Source organism: Coturnix japonica, chromosome 19 (assembly GCF_001577835.2).
Source record: "Coturnix japonica isolate 7356 chromosome 19, Coturnix japonica 2.1, whole genome shotgun sequence".
NCBI classification, from domain to species: domain Eukaryota; kingdom Metazoa; phylum Chordata; class Aves; order Galliformes; family Phasianidae; genus Coturnix; species Coturnix japonica.
This window is the reverse complement of record NC_029534.1, coordinates 1,963,393-1,978,604: the sequence shown is the minus strand read 5'-3', so window position 1 is coordinate 1,978,604 and position 15,212 is coordinate 1,963,393. Positions and strand designations below refer to the sequence as shown.

General features: G+C 48.3%; 1 protein-coding gene across 6 annotated transcripts in view; it reads left to right on the top strand.

Moving 5' to 3' along the window:
• CLIP2 (CAP-Gly domain containing linker protein 2) overlaps positions 1 to 13,558 on the top strand; it is a 52,757-nt gene extending 39,199 nt beyond the window's left edge. For all 6 annotated transcript variants that reach the window (XM_015880548.2, XM_032448413.1, XM_015880550.2 and 3 more), the window contains 8 exons: positions 1,159 to 2,103; positions 4,206 to 4,263; positions 4,656 to 4,739; positions 5,474 to 5,630; positions 5,729 to 5,888; positions 6,281 to 6,466; positions 8,413 to 8,475; positions 8,901 to 13,558. In XM_015880548.2, the coding sequence (XP_015736034.1) occupies positions 1,159 to 2,103; positions 4,206 to 4,263; positions 4,656 to 4,739; positions 5,474 to 5,630; positions 5,729 to 5,888; positions 6,281 to 6,466; positions 8,413 to 8,475; positions 8,901 to 8,912 (1,665 nt within the window). In that variant the 3' untranslated portion in view covers positions 8,913 to 13,558. The remainder of the gene's footprint in view (positions 1 to 1,158; positions 2,104 to 4,205; positions 4,264 to 4,655; positions 4,740 to 5,473; positions 5,631 to 5,728; positions 5,889 to 6,280; positions 6,467 to 8,412; positions 8,476 to 8,900) is intronic.
• Positions 13,559 to 15,212: the final 1,654 nt, after the last annotated feature.

Here is a 15,212-nt window from a genome sequence, read left to right as displayed (position 1 = left end):
CTGGAAATGGTAGCACTGTCTGATTTCTAGCTTGGCTTCTTGCGGGGAGAACTTGTTTCCCAGATTGAGCTTGCTTCTCTGCCCCATGCCACCATTTGACCATGAGCTCTTCACAACTCATCATTCAATTAACATGCTCGAATAATACCTGCAACCCTGCACAATTCATGCTGCCCAGAGGCTGTAATAGGAAATAACATTGCAATCAGCATTCCCTTCGTCCCCATTCCAGCCATGGGAGCTGTAATTTGAAATGAAAGAGCGGTGGTGAGGCCAAATGGGACAGCTCCATTTGGCCAACTAAAAGCAAAACTACCCAGTCCTTTTGGGGTGGTGGTTGGGTGGATACAGTGGATGAAATGGAGTTGTTCTCACACTGGAAGATTCAGTTGATTTCCTTGTTTCTTTTGCTTTTTCCTAATATTTCAGCTGCTCCTATCTCCTCTTCTACATCAATTGCCAGAGCACACTCAACTCCCTGTGGTCAGCAGGCACTTCTGTCCTATTAGGTTGTGTTCATGTTGTATGGCACTGGTCCATAGGCCTTATGCTCCCTGTTAGATCTTTTGTCCCACATCCTCAAGCCTTCTACCTTACTTTTGCTTTCCTGACAAACTCTAACAAGAACTCATGCATAAAATCCCTTTTCCTTTTTACACCAGGGTAAACAAACAACAAGCAGAGGTGGGGTCTGTAGGCCAAGGTTTTGCTGAGCAAGAATGGAAACATGGTCTGCTTAATGCTGGTTTCAATGCTTGTGGTCTTCCTGCATGTGCAGTCACATTTCCTCTGTGCATCATCTGGCAAGGTGCCTGGCCTGGAAATATAATGACCTTTCAGGACATTATTTTTTCGTACACTGCTGGTTGCTGCGCTCTTGCAAATTTTGAAGGGTTTTGTCAAAGGTATGTATTTCTGTCTTGAAAATAAATGTTAGAAAAGCAAACTGTGATTGGCCCAAAGATGGAGCTATCAGTTATTGGTGACAATTACCCTGGTGCAAAACTGTGCTCAGGTTGGAGGGTTGCTGGGTTTCCTTCCCCTTTTGAGTTTTGACTAATGTACTTTGGATCTACGTCCTCCAAGGCCCATTCCCTAAAGGGGTGGGTGCAGCGATGAGCAGTGGGTGCTGACTTTGTCTTCTCTGTCACCTTGCAGCTCACCACGGTGGCGGAGCAGTCCCGGATCCTGCAGCTGGAGGAGGAGCTGAGCCTGCGGCGCAGTGAGGTGGATGAGCTGCGGCAGTGCTTGCGGAGCTCACACCAGGCAGAGACCCCCGAGCACAGCCTTGGTTTGCAGTCTGAGGCACTTCGTCTGAGGGATCAGCTGCTGTCTGCCAACAAGGAGCACCAGAAGGAGAGCAGCCAGCTGAAAGAGAAGTATGAGAAGACGTTAAAGAAGTACCAGCAGGAGATGGAGAAGCTGAAAGCCGTCAATGAGAAGTATTCGCAAGAAATTGTTGACTTAAAGCATAAGGTTCAACAGGCCACCAATGAGAATATGGGGCTGATGGACAATTGGAAGTCCAAGCTGGACACGTTAGCTTCTGACCACCAGAAGTCTCTGGAGGACCTTAAAGCCACATTGAACACAGGCCCTGACACCCAGCACAAGGAGATCGTGGAGCTGAAGGCGGTGGTGGAGAGCATCAAGATGGAGCACCAGCTTGAGCTGGAGAACCTGAAGGCAAAGCATGACATTGAGACGGCTGTTCACATAAAGGAGAAAGAGAGCCTCAAGCTGAAGCTGCAGGAGGCTGTGGATGAAGTGGAAAAAAGTAACAGCAACTGGAAAATGCAACTGGAAACCAAAAGCAATCAGCACCTTCTCGAGCTCCAAGATGTGAAGGACAAGTGCCGGGATGCTGAGCTGAGGGTGCATGAACTGGAGAAACTTCACAGCGAATACAAAGATCAGACACAAGCAATAGCTTTCTTGAAAGAGCAGATTTCTTTAGCTGAGAAGAAGATGTTGGACTATGAAACGCTACAGAAAACAGAAGCCCAGAGCAAACAGGAGATCCACAGATTGCAGGAAAAAGTGCTTGTCTTAGAGAACAAGCTGCAGTCCATGGAAGCCTTACATCCTTCTCAGCATGCAAATGTATGACTTTTGGGTCACTTTGCTTAGTTGTTATCACTGTTCATAACTCTTCCTAGGTGTAGCATTTAGCTGCTGTCTTGTGCAGCTCACTGAGGCTTCTGTGGTTTTACTTCTGTTGATGATGCTGTTTCTGTGCTTTCCATCCTCAAAAGGTGGTACAGTGGTATAGAAAGTGAGAGTCAAAAGCAAGTGGGCCACACTTGGGTTTGAAGTGATGTTAGTGTTGTGATAGCAGAACAGGGCTGTCATGGTTTGGCAGGGAGGGGTGCTCATTCTGAGAAAGCAGCGCTCTTAGCTGAAAAGGCATCATTTCTGCTGTGCATTTGTTGTCCTCTGAGGAGCTGCAACAGGCTTCAGGAGCAAGGTCCTTTAGGGGAAGGTGGAGGATAGGGTGAAAGAAGCATTGTGTGTGCTAAGGGAGGATGTGGAGTATGGTTTGAGAGCCTCAGGAGGGTTGAGCTGGTGTGGTGAGTGGAAAGCAAGCAGCGTAACCTCATGGTGTATTTGGGAGATGTAGGAAATGCTGTGATTTATTGGGAATATAGTGGGAGAGCTGCTAGCAGGGGTCAGAATGGCTTCAGGCCAGGAAAATAAAATGCCTGTTTGAATGAGAGTCCTGAGCCTCCCCAGGAAGGCAGACATAAAAGCATTGGTATTGTGAAGCATGTGGCTCACTCACTGGCTTTGCACTAGAGTAAAGTAGGGAGGTTGCCACCCATGGCCCTAGAGCAGGACTTCTGCTTGTGTTTGGCTTTGGCATGAGAAATGAGCTAGCAGCCAACTTGAGCTCATCCACGTGGGGATAAGGAAAAGGAAAATAAGCCATGAAATGTGCACATTTTGAGAACATTCATTTGAAATCTATTACCAGGAGACGTAGTCTGTTCCAGACTGAGGTGCCAATGAAGTGGATATAATGTCTGTTTTTAATTTGCCAGCGTGAACAACCCCAGTGAAATCATTTGTACCACTAGGCAACAAAGTGAAGCCAATGAATTAGCATTGGCCAAGTCAGAGCTTCATGCCTGCAGAAAGACATCCTCCACTGAAGAGGAGGAAAAAAGCCTGAGGAGGGATCTGCAGCATTAATGGTGCTTCAAGGCTCACTCAACATGTTTCCTGTAGTAAAGATGGTCATGAACAATAAGTACAGCTGTGGCCCTGGGAAAAGCGAGTTGTTATTACAGTGCATCGCATATTATAGCCAAAATTTAAACAAGAATGAATGCAAAAAAAACTTGAGGCTTGTTCCAGAGCCATTTAAACAAATGAGAGGGCTCTGGGGAGTTTTATTGGTATTGGATTAGAACCAGGGAGTCTTGAAGTAATTATTTTTTAAGTGTGTGTCGATTAAAATCAGGAAAACTTGGGAAGAAATGCACTGATGGAAGCCTTTGAGTGTCATAGAATAAATTCTATCTTAAAACATCTTAGCTAATTTAATGTGACTGTAGTGTTAGCTATCCAAATATTTTGAGCAAACAAATGTCTCGTGACTGTGAACGTGCCGTCTTTCCTATGTCTGCCAGTGAGAACAGAGCAGTTAAATAGTTTTCTATGCCAGAAATACATCAGGCAACGTGTTTCCCCTTCAGGTGAGCTCCTGCTTCTGTTCAGGCTGAGCCCTGTAGTGTGCATGAGCTGCTGGGGCTGACCCTGGGGCTTTCAGCAGCGGTGGCTGCAGCAATTGGTCAGTCTGAACATTGTGTCCTTGTGTGCTGTGTTATTCCAAGTTGTCATCTTCAGAAAGTGTATTTGCACCCAGTGGAAGTGTTTGCCATTGTCTAAGCCTCGTGAGGTTGCAGATGAGATGGAGATCCTTGTACATCTTTCTAGACAGGGGCAGTCTTGAAGTGTTGATGAGAACATATGGACAGTCATCCCAAACGGTGTGTGCTTTGTGGAGGGGTGCTGCATCAGGAGACCTCCAGTAGTACCCAAGTGGAAAAAAAGTCTGTTTCCCTCTGGGAAGACCGTAAAGCATCCAAACTTGGGTGCCAGTCCCACTTCTGCTGCTTGGATGGGGTTTTGTTGGTGTTAGTTTTGCTTTGAGTCTTTGAATTAAGGGCTGTTTTATATCGTATGTTCTACATTTATTTCAGATGATTGAAACTAATGACATTTCAGAAGAGAAGATAAGGATGAAGCAGACCATGGAAGGTATGTCATGAAGCAACACGTTCCAGCAACTCACGCTCCATCCCTTCCTCAACCATTCTGCTCTTGCAGGCACAGCTACATGAAAGGAGCTTAAGAAGTCATTTCTTTGGGTTTGTTTTGCTAGACAGTGTTTGCTGTCTGCACTCTCTGATGAGCCAATGCAGAGATGGAGGTTCTCATTTCTTGCATTGCACTCACCATGTAGGTGGTGCAGACTGGGGGCAGATCTGGGGAACTGGGCTCACTCCATCCCATCCTGATGTTACAGAGGTAAAACACGGTCATTGAGTGTATTGTGTTTCTATAAGGGCACTGTTCATGGTAGATATTTGTATTACACAGAAGGGTTTCTAGGCTTCTAATCCTTGTCTTTTATTTTCATCCTACTGAAGACCTTCAAGATAAACTGAGTAAAAGAGACAAAGAGGTGTCCTCGCTGGTGTCCCAGACTGAAGCCCTAAGGGCCCAAGTAAGTGGTAAGTTTCCCTAATCCAGTGCAGGTGGGAACAAGGTGCTTCTCTGCTCATCCTTCACCTTTTTGTTGAATAAGAGCCAGGTGCACAAAGGCAGGCATAAAACATGGCACTGTCTCTTAGTGGATGTTGCTGGTAAAAACTTGAGAGCTCTAGTCCAAGAGAACACAAATGATAGGATCATAGGATGGATTAGCTTGGAGGGGACCTTAAAGGTCATCTGCTTCCAACACCCTGCATGGGCTTTTTGCCAGGTCCCATCCAACCTGGCCTTGAGTGGCTCCAGGGATGAGGAACCCACAGCCTTTCTGGGCAACCTCTGCCAACACATTGCAGCCCTCTGAGTAAAACATTTCCTCCTAACATCTAACCTACATCTACCCTCTTTTAGTTTAAAGCCGTTCCCCATTGTCCTGTCTCTATCAGACTGTGTAAGTCACTCTCCCTCCTACTTGTAAGCTCTCTTCAAGTACAGGGAGGCTGCAATGAGGTCTCCCCAGAGCCTTCTCTTCTGCAGAAGGCATTTGCATGAGCAAGGAGGGGTTTGGGTTCACTGAAAGAAACAGAGAAATAAATGGAGTTTGGTGTGATGTTTCTGAAATCTTCCCTTAAATGGGGCCAGATCCAGAGCTTACCAGCCCTGTGTTTGTAAGACTGAGAACTGGGGAAGGGAAAAGTAAAAGTAAGTGAAGGACTAAGCAACTTTTCTTCTCTCTGGTGTCCTCTGTTTCTCCCAGCTTTGGAAAACAAATGCAAAACCGCAGAAAAGAAGGCAGATTCAGTGTTAAAAGAAAAGAAGAGGCTGGAAGGGGAGCTGGAAGCCTTGACCAAGAAAACACACGATGCATCGGGGCAGCTGGTCCTGATCAGCCAGGAGCTCCTCAAGAAGGAAAGGTCAGTGTGCAGGACTGTGTACTGTGTGTGCTCAGAGTGCTGTAACCAGCATTAGCTGCAGTTGGAATGTCCTCATCTCTTGTTGCTGCTGCTTCCAGGAGCCTGAATGAGCTCAGAGCGCTGCTGCTGGAGGCGAACCGGCACTCACCTGGGCCTGAGCGTGACCTGAGCCGGGAGGTGCACAAGGCTGAGTGGAGGCTGAAGGAACAGAAGCTCAAAGATGACATCAAAGGGCTGAGAGAGAAGCTGGTTGTGCTGGTGAGAGCCTCAGAGCCCCTCCTTGGCCACGGGGTTGGAGGGCTCCATGCTTAGATCCACGGCTAAATAGGGCTAACACTGCTGGGAGAAACTGAAGGTCCATCAGTTCCACTCACTGCTTATTCCTAGATCAGAAGATGCGTAAAACAGCATCCTCTAATTCCTGTGTTATTTCAGTGCCCTCCGGTGGTTAAAATGTGAATAACGCTGCTGGGGACGGATTGGAGCGGTGCTGGCTGTGTTAGATAGCACAGAGCTGTGCTCTGACCCCATCTACTGTTGAAACCAAAACACGGTTCTATTGAGTTACTGCAGCTTTATACTCTTAAGTACTGGTTCTAATGACTGGTTCTAATGCATATAACATCCCCGTTTCCTCTCGATTATTCAAGGACAAGGAGAAGTCAGTGACAGACCAGAGGCGGTTCTCCCTGATTGACCCCTCATCAGAGTCGGAGGTGATCCGGCTGCAGCACCGCCTGGTCAGCACTGAGGATGTGCTGCGCAATGCACTGGAGCAGGGACACCAGATGGAGAAGCTGATGGAAGCCATGAGACTTTCCTCGGAGAAAACACAGGTAGAGTGGGATAATTCTTAACTCATTTAGAATGTCCTTTAGAATCAAGTTATTCTGTTTGCTTTAATGCTAAGTCCCCTGAGAGCAGGAAATCCTCCTTTCCACCTTTCTGGCTCCAGAGGTGGTGCAGGTGGTGATTATTTCTTCCCCAGCTGTAGAAAATAACCTTAGAGTGAATTGGAATGGACTTCATGAGGTCAGCTAATCTATCCTTGGCATTACTGTGATACCTTCATGCTAAGGTAATCCTTGAGATACGACAGGATAGCATTATGCCTTCAACTACAAAATGCAGTATTGAGAGACAGGGAGAGGATTATGGAGGGAATTGGGCTTCACACTTCCATTGATGTCAGGTTTATGAAGTGCCCGAGTTACAAGGAAGTCTGGATCAAAGCTCTCAGGTTTCAGCATGATGTCTGCTCGTCCTTTTTCCTATGAAGGGGAGCAGTTAACGGGGATTTTGGGCTGAGCCTGAGGACATTGCTGGCCTAAAGAGATCCAGGTGCAATACTTCTGGAATCAGTAATGCTTCTCAAGGAGACACGTTTCCTCTGTAACCCATTCTGCAGTGCCTTCTGACCTCCTGTCTCCTCTCCGACAGCAGCTGCTGCCCAGGGATCTGGCTTGGCATCGCTCTCCCTTTGTCTGCAGAGCCTTCACAGTGTGTTTGAGGAGGAAATCTCTAATTACCACAAGCTGCTGCTGCTCTCCCTTTGCAGGCTTAGTCAGCCCCTGCGCTCTGCAGCCCTTGATGTGCATGGCTGGCCTTGCTATTAGGCGAGGAGACTCGAGCTGGGGGAGCATAATGGCACTGTATGTCTTTGTCTCGTTGTCTTGTAATTGCTGCCTCTCTGTTTCTGTGTGCAGCTGCAAAGTACTTGTCCTGTAATAGAGGAAGAGGGTCTTTCTGTCTTAGGAGACCCTGATCTCCCAGCTTTGCAGGAAATGACAAGGATTTGGCACTGAGACCTTTCCTTGGAATATGTGCAGTGATTGCTCTGGGATGCTATTTAATTTCAAGTAAATTACACCACTTTGTGTTCATTATTGTGAGCATGTACCCCGAGGCCAACCAAATTTCCAACCTGATTCCTGGCTCTGTGTGCAGATGGGTGTTCTTCAGCCAGGTAGGAGATGCTGGCATGTACAACACCTGCATTGCTATGGCCGTGGGTGCAACAGCCCAGGGCTGAGTCAGCACAGTGGCATTATACCTCCATCCATCCAGGCAGGACTCAAGAAGGACATTCAGTGGGGTTCCTAAGTGATGCATTTAAGCCTGGAAGTCTTGTCTCATTTCCCCATAACTTCTGGTTTTGCTGTTACCAACAGCCCACCACCAAAAGTGAATCTGATTACTGAGACTCACACAACTGACGTGTGACTCGCTGCGACTTCAGGCTGCAGCTCTCTCCTCTTGTTTGTGCAGGTTGTACTGTCACTTGGAAGCTGAAGGGCTCTGTATTATCCCAGCTGAAGCAACATTATAAATGTTTAAAGTTCTTGTGCTTTCTAAAGATAGAACAGCCTGTCCTGGCTGCCAGGCTTGTCCCCAGGGATGGGAAGCGGGGAATGGCGATGTCCTTCTTGCTGCAGTGATGTTCCCTGTGCTGCCGTGTCTGCAGCTAACGCTGCCCTTGGCTCGCAGTTTGTTTACCAGGATTTAAGGGTCAGAAGTGAAGAGTTGCACTGCGTCCACGTAGAAGCTCAGGGGATGTTTTATAGCTGGGAAGGATGTGATCCCTAACGTGGGGACTGGGCCAGAATGCAGGGATCAGGAAGTTTCTTGCCAAAAACGATGCGATGTTTTTGCTTTCCTTTGTCCTTGCATGGAGTGGCCACTGAGTGTTGGGCTATCACGGGAGAAGGCAAACCTACCTCAGTCCTCACAGGCAAGCACTGGTTGTCCCTCTTCATTAAGCACTGTCTGTTCTCTATTGCAGCCTGTTGGAAATTCTGGGTCTGCTAATGGGATTCACCAGCAGGATAAATCTCACAAGCAAGAGGTAAGTTATGAGCAGAATGTTGTTTAGAATGGTGACTGTGCTTTCTTGCCTGCTTTGCTGGGGAGCTTGCTCTAGGGGGAGTTTGTCTTCTGTCTCCTGGGTCAGTGCTTGTGTGACTTATGGCAGGATGAGCCAGGACCTGCTCAGTCTCAGATCTGCCATCCCCTTCACAAAGTGGCATTCCTGGGCCGTGCCATCCTGCTCTCACCTGCTATTCATGATGCAGGATAAGGTCTGAAGCCTCAGACTTCACCTCAGGGCAGCCTGAGGAAACAACACTGTGGCTTGCTGTGCAGTGCAGTGGGTCAGGACACAGAGTCTGAATTACCAGTCCTGGCACCCCACACTGCAGCTCCATTTCTTTTTCTGTCAAAAGACCTCTGTGCTTGCCCTCGTTTTTGCTAATTAGGTCTCTTTTCTTCCAGGAGAAGCTCTGATAGAGGAGAGGTGAAGAGGATCATTTCATGCCGGTATCAGCTCCTGTGCACAGTCAGGAAAAACAAAACCACATCTGGCTTTAGCACCTCCAAAAGACTAGACACAGTATTTTCACTTTAAAGAAGGACAGTGTTTATTATGTACTAACGGATGTAATCGGGACAATCCTGGAGCCCAGTTTTCCAAGACAGCTGTTGTTCCAGGAGGGAGCAGGAAGATCTCTCTGGGTTTGGTTTCTTACCTGTATTGGTTTTGACTGTGGAATTTGTGTTGCTTGAGCTGCCCTTGTCCCACCAGCAGTCTGAATGCTGGCTGCACCCTATGGTAGCTGAGGTGTCGGTGAGTCCCAGCAGCCCCACAGTAGCTGCAAAAGGATTTGCTCACAGTGTTGAACACAAAAGCACGTCCTGAGGCTGCACGCTGCCCACATGGTCTTTCCCTTCCCTCCCACTCACCCCAAAGACCTGCATAGTGAAACCTGCTGGGCTGGCGGCTCACTGGGACGTGTAGGCTGAGATGGGGCGTGTGTGCGTGTGTTTCCTTCCTTGCCTTGTAGAAGACATATCTGGTTCTGCAGCGTGGAGGCTTCACTTGGTACTTGTATCGTAGCGTGTCATGAGAGATGGTCTGATTTCAGAGGGGTTATTTATTTTGTTTCTCACCTGCTGCAGTTTGGGGAAGGAGTGATGGTGTGTCCCTGCAGAGAACCAGACAGGGATGCTCTTCTGATCCATTGCATCTGTATGGGGGAGATTTGGAGCACCAGACCCAGACAGCAGCTCGCTGCTGGGAGTGCTCGTTCAGTAGGGGCTGTCTGCATTTGATGGCTACAGAAATCCTGTGTGTGACATGAACAGAAGCAATTGGAGCAGAAGGAATCCAAGGCGAGAGCCCACACAGCTCTCATGTCTGTGCACAGCATTGCAGGCTCAGGAAAGCACCCAAATTTACATCTGGAATCCTGAGTGCTCAGAGCAGCAGGTGGGTGCTGCCGTGTCCTTCTGCTGTGGTTCTGGTGCTGGCTGGCAAAGGAAGGGAGCACAGTTTGCTTGGTTGGTTGTTCCTTCTGCTGGAGGCTTTGCTCCTCTCTCCATCTTTGCGCTGGAGCTCATCAGTATGTGTGCATTAAGGGGAGAATGTGCTCTTAAAGCTGTGAGGCAGCACCCCATGAACATCCAGTTCAGATTCACTGTTGGTTGCCACAGCAAAAACAGGGGAAAACAGCAGCAGTCTTTTCTCAGGCTTCCCCTGGTGCCTGAATCCTCCAGGTCTCAGTTCTCCTGGTACAATGGGGGGCTCCTGTGAAAGAGGACAAGATAGAAAAGGGCACTGGGAGAGATCTGAGCCAGGCCATGGGCAGATGAGCATCACTGCATGTCAGCTTCATTCCTTTTTGCCCTTATTTCCTATGAAGTTGTGCAATTCTTGTTAGCGGGTTGCCAGATTGATGTAATGCTGGACCCTGCTCACTGGTTGCAGGGTTGATGAGTTCTTCTGTTCAAAGGGAGCAGGAGAGGAGGAGGAGGAGGAGGTGACTTCAGGGAGTGCAGCAGGTCAGCAGACACAGCTACATCTGGCTTAAGGAAGGGCATGGGATCCATTGACTGGAAATGATGCTGTTGGTATCTCATCCTGCCTGGTGGAATCATTTAATCAGTTCTGACTTGCCACCAGGATGATCATCACCGACCTGCCCAGCACTGGGACTTTCCAGGGGACCAAAATCCTGGTTGGTGTATTTCATTGCTCAGGAAAATCCCAGGGACAACTTTCCTTGTTCCAGTTTGCAGCAGCCAACACCTCAGTGCTGTTCCTGAGAATTCAGGGTTGGTGCTCCCCAAAGTTCCCCAAAGTTCTCCCGAATCCCCACAGCAGCTCCTGGTGCAGGCGGACGAGCCTCCATTCTTTCCTTACTTACATTTCCCTTGATGGGTTTTTTAGTGACTTCCTCTATAGGTGAAAGATGGCTCGAGTTTTCCTCTTCCCTTGGTGAACTCTTGCTGTACACAGGGCAGGATCCCCAGGAGTGTTTATGAGGAGCACGCTCCATTAATTCATTGCTGCTGCAGCTTCTCCAAGGCAGCAGCAGCAGGTAGAGCAGAAGTGGTCTAAAGTGAATGCTGCTGGTCTTCCCTGGCTGTATGTAGCTGTGCTGTTCCATGCAGCCCAGCCAGGAGCTCTCCTGGGCCCTGCAGTGTGGCCGTGCTGACATGGGCAGCAGGGTGTAACTTGGTCCTTGTGTGCAGGTCTGTGGGAGCTGCTCGCTGGGCACAGGACGTGCTGTCACACATCTGGGTTCCACCTCAGTGCTGAGAGGTGGCTGGGGCCAAGGTGGGAGCTCTGCTGGGACCTCCAGGGGCAGGCAGAGTCCAAAGTGTGGACACGCTGAGAAAGGGCAAGGAGGACGTTCCCCAGCCCCTCTATTTATTTGTAAGTTTAATTGCTATTTTTTGCCTATATGTGGTGGTGTATAAAGTATTTCACAATATTCGGTCTTACTGGCTTTGTTCTTTGGGGGGAGATGTCCAAGGGCATCGCAGCACGGACGCACCCATCCCTTGTTGGTGGCCAGGGACCGGCTCAGTTTGTGCCTTTACTCCATCTCCAGCCCCGAGGGCGGTGCGGGGGCTGCATCCCACCCTGCTGAGTGATGGGCTTCTGCTGAAGGCTGAGACATTGTCAGGTACACCACGTCTCTGTTTGCTGATTCCTTCTCTCTAACCCTCTCAACCAAAGGGAAAAAATGGGGTAAATCAGTGTTGGGTGAGTTCAGCTTTATCCCTCCTGCAGTACCCGGAGCTGAGGGATGGGTGCTGAGGCTCTGTGCCATTGCCTCCCCCATCTGCCTTGCAGTAGAGATGCATGAGGGTTTTGTTATAACAAAAAGATGCAGCTGGCACTGTAGAAGTCTTAACAGAAAATCCAATACTCCGTTGTTCTGCAGCTTTAGCAGCTCAGCACTATCTTGTAGGGAATGATTAATACACTAAGATCCTGTAGGCCTCATGTAAGTTACCAGAATAAAGATGTTACTAGATGTATAAATGGATGATAACCTTTTACCCGTACAGTATGTATGACAATTTTGTAGATTAGTCCTTTTTTGGCTATCAGATTTTGTTAGTATGATTATATATATATATCTATATATATATATAAAAAACAAAAAGACAAAAAAAAAGAAAAGGTTGGACTGCTAATGTCTATTTTGTTATTTGATTCATTTTATTTCTTCTGTACAAAAGCTGTACAAATCTCAATCTGTGTAACTCATCCCCATCTGTATCCATGTACAACCCCCCAATCCTGGCTTGCTGCTGTTGGTGAGCTCATTACTAAACAATAAAATCTGTGGCTGAAGTTGGGTGCTGCCGTCCCTGCCCCAGCAGCCCAGGGCCCATGAGGATTTGTTTCTTCCCACTGTCCTTACCCTGGGCATGGAGTGTTGGGGTCTTCCTTAAGAGGTGGATTTGGGTTGTAGGATCTCTTGCTGTCCCTTGCTGGGTGTCCATCTGGGTGCCAATGTCAGGATAGCACCCAAACCTGGGTGTGTTTGCCATATGTTTTGCCTTTATGGGCTGCTGTTCTCACCTCCGCTCTGGGCACCCAGGCCCTGCTCAGGGCTTTGCTGTCACGTAGCCCTGCCATGCAGTTCATCATTGACTCTGCAATCAGGTGCCCAAACCCCTGCTATCTCCTGGAGATAACACCGCAGCACGCGCCTTTGTTTGCAGACATAACATTTCAGCTCCGTTAATCGTTCAGCAAAGATTAATAAAACATGAAGTTTAAAGATGCCTAAATCACAGTGGGGGGAGCTGGTAATCTCTGCCAACAATAATATTTGCACTTTATTTTCCCCCTCCCATGGAGCTGAGGAGCAAAGAACCGCAAGCACACAGCAGGATGGGGTGGTGATGTGGGTACAGCCCTGGGCTGGGAGGGGGAAAAGAAAGGCAGTTGGTGAGCCCTATATGGGGACACGTGGAAAGGGCTTCTCTATGTGGATGCAGCCCAAAAGATGCGACTTGCCATGGGGTCTGTCCTATGGGTTGTCTCTTTGAGAAGGGATGGATGAACCACGTGTAAGAATGGCCCATCCACAGTTCTGCATGCGGGCAGTGTCTTGGTGCTGAGTAGCTGCAGGAACAAACTCATTCCATCACAAGGGGAAATCTTTCCCCACCTCTCTCCTGTCTAACAAACATCCCTGTCAAAACAGCTTATTCTCTTCATATAATAATCTTCATATATGACAAAAAGTCACCTGAATACATTCAGAAGCCGTGATGCACTATCAGAGTAATCAGAATTTAATTCGATGCAGTCAAGGCTCTAAAAAGATGTTATCAAGGGGAACATCAAAGCTGGATTCCTGCACTTGGAAATGCAGCTGGAATTCTTAGTCCAGATTTCTCGTTTTATCTGAGGCTTTCAGAAAAAATCAATCTAAATAACAAAAAGAAAAGAAAATAAATGAATATTGAGAGTATTTGCAAATTAATGTCTTTTGTAGCTGAACAAAGGCCACTGTCTAACCTACTTCTTTTGCATGTCTGGGACGGTCTCTTATTAAATCCTAATTATACAATTTTGTTGTGTCTAATCACTTCTGCACTTGCAGAAATTAAAACCCAAAACCTCACTGCTGCTTTCGCTGCTTTTATCTTCTGGGTGAAGGAGGGCTCGTCCCAATGAGTGGGGATATATGTATAGGGACAGCCTTCCTTCATCCCATGCCCGTGATATATCCTTAGGGATGTGGGTTATTCCCAGCACTCAGTAATGCTGTTGAGAAGCTCAACCTCTTACATTTTGGGGGTGTTTTACTCCATTTTGGAGGCACTGCTGTATGATACCGGAGGAGAAGGGTGGCAGAGCAGTGACCCTAAGCCCATTCACTTCAGCCATCACCAGCTCTATGCCGTACCCAGGCTGTTGTGCTGATGGATTAGTGGTGATTCACCTCTTTCTTCCTTCAGCTGATGTTCCTGCAGAGCCTGAGCCTGACACCATTGCCCACTGCCTGGGGACAGCTCTGCCCCCAGCCTTGGCCCTAAGAACTGTAGCAGGGGAGCTTTGGGGGAAAGGAGGTTGGGGCAACATCGTTAGGGAAATAGCACGGATCTGGTGTTCAAACCTTTTGAAGTGTTAATTAAAAAGAATTATGCAAAGGAGAGAGGATTTGAAACGTTCATTTGAATCTCAATAAGGCATCTGTATTAAAAATAGCAGTGGGATCAACTACAGATATAGGCATTTTAGAGAAAATTGGGTGTGAGGGCCTGTGCCCGCATCCCCATTGCCATCGGGGTGCTGGAGGGCTGTGGGTCCTGCCTGGGAGAGCTTGGGAAAGCTCTCCATCTCTAATATTGAAGTATCACGGAAGCATCTTATCTAAAAGAGCTCATGGGACGCAGCACTCAGCTCCAAGCAGAGAGAGCAAGTGGGTTCGTGGCTGCTGGCAAGGTGGGAATGGGGCTGGGAGCAGCCCAGGGGCACTTGGTGTGAGGTAGGACCTTGGGGCCAAGAGGGTGGTTGGGTTGTTGGAGCCCCCCAAGGCATCAGCATCCCCCCCCCATCACAATCCTGCCTCCCCAGCTTTCTGCCTGCCACTCCTTTCTGCTTCTTGTGTTAAGGATGGATGCTGGGGCCGTATATTGCAAAGCAGCTCCCCAGGTTGGGAAGTGGCAATGTCACTGCTCAGCTCCCCAGGATGCTGCCTGGGAGGTGCCTCTGCGGGGCTCTCGTTAGCATGGAAATAATTCAAGAGTGAAGGCGAGACAACTGGAAAACCATTTTATCTGTTGCTCCGGAGCAAGCTATTTTTGCAGAGCGGCGTTCAAAGAGCCGCACAAATGCAGACAGCTGGCAGCACAGATAGATATGTTAAAGGCAGATAGAGAGAGTAAATATTCCATGCAAGCCTTCCTCGCTACCCCAGCAGGCAGGGAATGGAGGGACTGTGATTTTTTGTTTTGATCTTTCTATGGATGTATTTGGGTCTGATAGATACCGGCTCTGATGGTGCAGGTCCTTGCCAGCATTGCTCAGTAGTGCAGAGATGTTGCTGAGGGACTCTCCCCTGTGTTCCCTGCCCCAGGTTTTGCTCCCTACCCTCTCCTGCATCCCACATCTGTGCTCCCTATCCGGGGTTGCCCATTGGCAGCGCTCTTGATCTCTAATTCGGTTCATTTTGTTTTGCTTGGGTAGTTCTCACCCGAAACACACCAACACGGTGCCCCCCTAAAAGAGGAGAACTCAGACTCGTTCTTCCTATTTCATTCCTCCTGACCTTC